General features: G+C 35.0%; 1 protein-coding gene across 1 annotated transcript; it reads left to right on the top strand.

Moving 5' to 3' along the window:
* Positions 1–1534: 1534 nt before the first annotated feature.
* Positions 1535–4239, top strand: LOC108993633 (receptor-like protein CLAVATA2). Its single transcript, XM_018968613.2, has one exon. It carries the CDS (start codon positions 1838–1840, stop codon positions 4031–4033), a length of 2196 nt encoding a protein of 731 aa, XP_018824158.2. The 5' UTR covers positions 1535–1837; the 3' UTR covers positions 4034–4239.
* Positions 4240–7922: the final 3683 nt, after the last annotated feature.

The raw sequence follows: 7922 nt of genomic DNA, 5'->3' as shown, positions 1-7922 counted from the left end.
TAGCATGCCTTAGCTAATTTATCTTCATTTTCAATTTTAGGTATTGAATAGGCAAACTTATCTTTGGATATACCCGTTCAACATATTTATTAAGAAGTTGTGTACTGAAGAGTTATTAATGTTGGAGTTAGCTTGTTATGTATGTTTCAGGTCAAAGTTATAATATCCGTTATTAATAAATATAGTATGTTTTATAAAAAAAAAAAAAACATATTTACTGAGAAGTGTAATTTAGATAATTAATATGATATTTTTATTTTCTTTCTCTGGTTGTAAACATTACTTCCATTTTTCTTGAGGCTTTGGTGGTTTTGTAGTCAATTTCCTCTCTAGCTCTCCATTGTTACTGCTCTCCCGTTCTTTCTCAATTTTTATCCCTATTGGTTTGGTTTTCTACTCTTTTTGAGGATGAATTCCAAGATCTCAATTAGCTACTTGACGAAGAAAAAATAAGATCTACATTTCACTTTTCTTCGTCTTTTCAATTTTATACTTTGGATATTATAATTACAAATAAAAAAAAATATTTGACCAGTTTATTATTCAAAAATATGAACATTGAAGATTGAATATAAAAATAGTGAAAAATGATATTATTATAAAGAAGATGATGGTTAGTCTGATCTGAAATAGATTTTGAATAGTCCAATTAAAATGCTAAAAGTGTCGAATTAAAGGAAAATAATACACATATAATTATTTTAATAACTTTTAACAGGTAATAAATGTTATGTAATTATTTTTAAAAAGAGTAAAATTTATTATTAAAAAATTAATTTATTTTTTATATAAATTTTATATTTATTTATTTTTTTTAAAATAATTAACACTTACATATTTTAAAACTATAAATATTATTTCTTATTTTAATACTAGATTATATAAAGAATTATTGGTAAAATTATTCCAGCTAAAATGTGAAAGAGTAATGATACGGGATTCGAAGTTATGTTTCGAAAAAATATTTCGAACGTTATATTTTATTTTTTTATTATTTTTTTTTATGTATTTTGTTAATCATTATAAATATTTTTTAAAAAAATAAAAAATTTATAATATTATTAAAAAAATACTTTTTTAATCACTAAAAAAAAAAAAAAAAGGGGCTTCCGGGATACTTCTTCGGAATCCAAATTCGGGTAATGATCTTAGTCCAATCAGAATGCTTTTATCAGCACGACTTACGAGACCCAAAGCAGATGAAAAAAAATCTCAGATAGTGTGAGAAAGACACGCGCCTGGTCGGAAGTAAGAATAATGCTAAATAGAAATTATTATAGTAATATATATTTTATATTTATTGTGTAATTATTTTTAATTAATTATTTTTAATATTTATTTAAAAAAATATATAATTTAGATGATATCACATTATATATATAAAATAGATATTTTTAATAGATATTTTTAATAGTGATTTTTATTTATATTTATTCGGAAAGTAATTTTGATAGCTCGGCAAAGGAGACGTTTGCTAGTGGCAAAAGCAGAAAGGAATAAACGAAAGCAAAGAGCTTTTACTTTTACCGACTTTTATTAACTCAAAGGGCTCGGGAAAGTAGGAACTAGGCTCATTTCTAATGGCTACACAGGAATGAGAATGTCTCTTCTTCAGTATCGTATACTATAGTGACCCACATTGGTCGCATTCTTGCTCCATTATTCTAGCTGTAACTGTAAGTACCTCTCTCTCTATCTCTCTCTGTTTACTCAGCTTTGTTGCAGTATTCAGTTTCGTTGATAATGATTTATGTTTCTCCTTTTTCATCCAACCCATTCTTTTTCCTGAATCACGCATTCTGTCACTGAACTCTCTCCTTCTACCACTTTTTTAGTCATGGATATGAAATGGGTTTCGATTGTTTGCCCCTGGAAAACCCTTAAATTACTACATGCACTCCTCCTCTTGTTGTTGATGCTGTTGCGTTCCGACTGTTGTCTGTGTGTTGATGTTGACCCAGAAGACAAAGCCTCCCTTCTGCTGTTCAAATCGTTGGTCCAAGACCCAGACCAGAGCTTGTCAAGCTGGGTTGGGTCTAACTGCACCACCTGGACCGGTCTCTCCTGTGATAACCGGACCGGTCGGGTGGTTTCAATCAGCCTGACGAACGTGAACTTGTCAGGCCGGATTCACCCCAACTTGTGCACACTTTCGTTTCTTGAATACCTGAATCTGTCCCATAACTACTTTAGATGCCCAATCCCATTATGTTTGGGTAATTTGACCAGTCTCAAAGCTATCGATCTTAGCCAAAATAGGTTTTTTGGTGTTGTGCCTGACACACTCATGGGGCTTACGAATTTGAAAGAACTTGTTTTGAGTGGTAACCAAGATTTGGGAGGTCCTGTTCCTTGGTGGCTTGGTAATTTCTCAACAAATTTGGAAAAACTTCATCTGAGTCTCAATTCTTTTAGGGGGGAAATTCCTGAAAGCTTGTTGTCTCTCAGGTCTTTGAAGTATTTGGATCTTGGTAACAATTATTTATCGGGTGATCTTCGCGATTTTCACCAATCTTTGGTGGTTCTTAATCTTGGGTCTAATCAGTTTTCGGGAACTTTGCCTTGTCTTTCTGCTTCTACTCAGTCTATCAACATTTTGAACATAGCTAACAATGGTATTCAGGGAGGAATACCTACTTGTATTGCTTCACTTCAAGCTTTGACACATCTAAACCTGTCATTCAATCACTTAAGTTATGAGATATCTCCTAGACTTGTGTTTTCAGAGAAGCTTCTTGTGTTGGATTTGAGTGACAATGATTTGTCTGGTCCTCTACCACGCAAGATTGCAGAGACAACTGAGAAATCGGGACTTGTCCTTCTTGACTTATCTCACAATCACTTCTTTGGGGAAATTCCCTTGAGGATAATGGAACTGAAAAGCTTGCAGGCACTGTTTCTTTCACACAATCATCTTACAGGGGAAATTCCTGCAAGGATTGGAAACTTGACATATCTCCAAGTGATTGATCTCTCGCACAACTTGTTATCGGGTTCCATTCCTTTGAACATTGTTGGATGCTTTCAGCTACTTGCATTGATACTTGATAACAACAATCTTTCTGGTGAAATTCATCCAGAGCTTGATGCATTGGATAGCTTGAAGATACTAGATATTAGCAATAACAAGATTTCCGGCGAGATCCCACTAACTTTGGCTGGCTGTAAGTCTCTGGAGTTTGTAGATTTGAGCTCCAACAATCTCTCTGGAATGTTGAATGATGCAATAACCAAATGGTCCAACCTAAGGTTTCTCAACCTGTCTCAGAACAGATTCAATGGAAATCTACCTAGTTGGCTCTTCACATTCGAAGCTATCCAAATGGTGGATTTCTCTGGCAACAAGTTTTCTGGCTTCATACTGGACAGTAATTTCAACATTAGCTTATACTTCAACCAGGGAGATATTGGTAGAATGGCTAGAAAGCAATTTGTTGCAACACCGAGTGTGAATATCAAAGTGTCAATGGTCGTCTCGGATAGCAATGAATCAAGCTTCAATTACTATCTATCTTCAACGGTTGGAATTGATCTATCGAATAATTTGCTACATGGAGAGATTCCAGAGGGTCTATTTGGATTGGAGGGTTTGGAATACCTGAATCTGTCGCACAATTTTCTTGATGGCCAGGTTCCTGGTTTAGAGAAGATGCGCAGTTTAGAGGCCTTGGATTTGTCACGTAATTCTTTATCAGGTCAGCTCCCAGGAAACATTTCCAGTCTTCAAGACCTGACATTCTTGAACCTTTCTTATAATTGTTTCTCTGGATTTGTTCCTAAGAAACAAGGGTATTGGAGGTTTCAAGGTGCATTTGCTGGAAACCCAGACTTATGTGTGGAGAACTCCAGTGGAAGTTGTGACACAGCAAGCCTTCCAGCGGTGCCTGGTAAGACTTTTCAGGATGGAATGGTGGAAGGGCCAATTTCTATATGGGTGTTCTGTTTAAGCTTTTTTGTTAGCTTCTACTTCGGAGTTGTTGCGATCTTTTGTTCAGCTCGAACAAGAAACTACATTCTCCAGACTAAAGTTTAAGGCAATGTTTGTGCTGGTGAGAACTCTTATCTTGTACATTCTTATTGCTCTATTTTAGTTGCGAGGTTTACTTTTTGTGATTGATTTGATACCAAACAGCTCAAAAAGACAAAAAAGAAAGGATATCAGACAATTCTCTTGTTAACTGATCTAGATCCTATAATTTCAATATGTGAAGTGAAGGTTTATGGGGCTTTTGCAATGCATCCTTTCCACATTTCTTTTATATATAGAGCTGTGCACCCTCTGAATGAGCAATGCTTAGATTATATAGAACTTAGCCTATTTATGGGTGAAATGATTAAGCCATCCTTTATAAACTAACTGGATATCATTCATTTCAAAGTTTTTTTTTTTTTAAAGAGGATGACGACACCCCAATTTGATTAATAAATTCACATTTGTGGTGGATGAATACCTTATACAAAAAGAGCGAGGAAGTTACAATACAAAATCCTAAAACTTATCGGGTTTTCCAGGCTCCGAAAGTAGCAAGGCTATATATGCTAAAGCATTTTCTTCTCTATAAATATGATTAATACTAGAAAGAAAAATATTTCTAAAATGTAAAATATCAACCCAAATATCAACATATTTTCAAGGGGGTTGGATATTGTTATTAAACCAATTCATCGCAAGAACTGAATTTGCTTTCAGAAGGTTCCGAATGCTCAGTTGATAACACAAAGTAAGCCCAATTTTTAAAGTTGATCATTTTGCAAAAGTGTAGGTACCCAAGATAGCAAAAATAAAAATGAAAAAAAATAAAACAACATAAGAATGAAGAACGCCTCCATAATCAGCAGGCTGAGAATTACCTTAGAAGCACCATCAAAATTGAGTTTGAGGGACCACCTAGAAGGGGCAACCATCTAACATGAAAAGGCTTCTTAGTCTGTATGGTGGATAGGGGAATATGAAGATTAACAAGGACGGATGCATTAGAAGAAGACATTAGAGTAGCTTCGTTTGGTTACTTAATTATTCTCAATTCATCTCAACTCATCATTACAACTTTTTCAAATTTCAACATAAAATATAATAAACAATTCAATTTTTTCAAATTTCAAAATAATAATAATATTAAAAAATAATATTCTAATAATATTTTATCATTTCAACTCAACTCACTTCAACATCCAAGCAGGCTTCTAGGTGGGAATTATTGTCTTTTAGCCATCTATTGATTTTATGGAGGACAGTAAATGCATGGGTATAAGAGTCCTCTAAACGGGCTTTGTTTCTAGCTAACCAAATCTCCCAAAAAAAAGAGATGAAAGCAATTGAGCAATCAAATGAACTTGATCCGTAACTATGAAAAAGGATCATCACTAAAAGGCATTTTGTTTCCAATTGTGAAAGGCTATATTTGTGTAACAAAAAATAGTAGAGAAATGATGCCAAACCTCTTTAGAAAGATTATAATCAGAGAAAACATGATCATAACTATCCCCATGACCATCCGTGTAATTACTACATTTAGAAGCCACACGAGTCCCTCAATGTTGGATCTTGTCATCTAAATACCTTTGTACCATAATTTCCAAACAAAGGCAAAAATTTTCAAGGGAGGGTTATGTTCCAAATGAAGAAATGAATGGAGCGAAAGGAAAGTAGGGGGTAGTGCTCCCTAAGAAAAAATCCAAGCAAATTTGGAGGAGAATGTGTCATCTTTAGTATGCTTCCAAACACGACTATTAGGGCGAATTTTGCTTTTGACAAGGAATTGGCTAACCTCAGTGACAAGGCTAGAGAGTAATTCGAAGTTCCAACTATTGAGAGAGCAAAGATCTTTGATTTGTAAAGAATGATTGGAGATAGTGAAGCCTTTTTTAGCAAGGGAACCATTATCTACTCAATTGTCATGCTAGATACTAATAGAACTATCAAACGTTCCAGTGATTTTTCGGTGTGAATGATAGGCTGAAATTTGTAATTGGTTTTCTGGAGTGGTAGGCTTTGGCAGCAATATGATCCTAGGAGGGGGCATTATTAATGTATTTTAAAAAAATGAAGTTAGCTTAGGGAGAGTTTGGCTTAAGGAATTTCCAAGCCAATTTGTAATGAAGAGTATCAACAACATCATGTAGATTTTTTATACTTAGACCATGTTAAGAGGAAGGGCTGCATATATGGTTCCAAGAAATCCAATGCTTTCATTATTGCCCTAGAAAAAATTAGTGTGACTTTCATTACCCCAGAAAATATTAGCAAAAGTTTTGTGGATATAGTCAATAATTTAGCTCTGAGGGTTGGGGACAAAAAAGATATGAATGAGAATGGAGGAGGGCATAGATTTGACTAAGGTAAGCTTGCCACCGGTAGAGATGAGACAACCATTCCACTAGCAATGTTTTTTTCTAATCTTGATTAAGGATATAATCATAAGAGAGGTAGGAACTTTCTCATAGAAAAGGGGAGCCCCAAGATAAGTGGTAGGGAACTTGCCTTCACTGGAAACCATAGTAGAAGCAATAATGTGTCTTTGAGTCATGTTAACCTTGTTGTGCAATAAGAAATCAAGTTTGGAATGTAAGGGGTCTTAATGACCTCGTAAGCGCCTTCGGGTGAAAAATTGGCTTAGAAAATGGAGGGTGGATGTGATTTGCCTTCAAGAAACAAAGCTGAAATATGTGAATCAAGCCATTGTTCAGAGTTTATGGAATTGTAGTAGTGTGGGTTGGGTTGAGTTGGTGTCAAATGGGGCTTCGGTGGTATTATTATAATGTGGAATAAGAGAGTGGAGGAGTTGAGGGATCATTTTGTGGGCGAATTCTTGGTGGCATGTCATTTTAAGAGTATTGAGGATGGGCTTGAATGGGCGTTTCCTAGTGTGTATGACCCTAATGTGGATAGTAGAAAGAGTTTATTATGGGATGAAATGCCGGGTGTATGTGGTTGGTGGAATTTACCTTGGTGTTTTGGTGAATATTTTAATCTCACTCATTTCCCTAGTGAGAGATTGGGGCAATCATATTTTTCACATGCAATGTCTACTTTTTCAGATTTAATTTTTGAATTAAATCTGATTGATTTACCTTTGGTGGGCAGACACTACACTTGGACAAATGGTAGGACATATTCTAAGTTGGATAAGTTTCTAGTTTCGCCTTCTTGGGAGGGTCATTTTTCTGGTTTGAGTAAAAAATTATTGTCGAGATTGTGTTCTGATCATTATCCTATCATGTTGGATTGTGGTGGAATTGAGGGTTGGAAAATGTATTTTAAATTTGAAAACATGTGGTTGAAGGATGAGGGATTTGTGGACAGGGTGAGAAGTTGGTGGAATTCTTATAATTTCTCAGGTAATCCTAGTTTTGTTTTGGCTGGAAAATTGAAATCTCTTAAGAAAGATATAAAGAGATGGAATAAAGAGGAGTTTGAGAATTTGGACAGCAAGAAGAAGCTTCTTATGGAGGAGTTGAGAGGTTTGGATGAGAAGGAGGTGCAAGGGGTTATTTAGGGGGAGGACATGAAAAGAAAAATAGGGGTGGCTTCTGAACCAGAAAATATAGCGTTAATGGAAGAAATTTCTTGAAGGCAAAAACCTAGGGTGTTGTGGTTGAAGGAAAGAGATAGGTGCACAAAATGCTTTCATCAAATGGCAAACTCTCATAGAAGAAATAATGTGATTGAGGTTCTTCGAGATGGGGATAGACTTATTGCTGATCAAGAAGATAATAAGGCTCACTTAGTGAATTTTTATGAGCAGTTGTTTTCAGAAGATTTTTCTTGGAGACCAAAACTGGATTGACTTTGTTTCAATTATATAGATCAGGTCGAAACTGATTGGCTAGAGAGAGAGTTTGAAGAAGATGAAGTACTTAATGGTTAAGGGTATGGATAGGGATAAGGCTCCGGGTCCGAATGGGTTCTCTTTGGCATTTTA

The sequence above is a fragment of the Juglans regia genome, chromosome 11 (assembly GCF_001411555.2).
Source record: "Juglans regia cultivar Chandler chromosome 11, Walnut 2.0, whole genome shotgun sequence".
NCBI lineage: Eukaryota > Viridiplantae > Streptophyta > Magnoliopsida > Fagales > Juglandaceae > Juglans > Juglans regia.
This window is presented reverse-complemented; position numbering and strand designations above follow the sequence as displayed.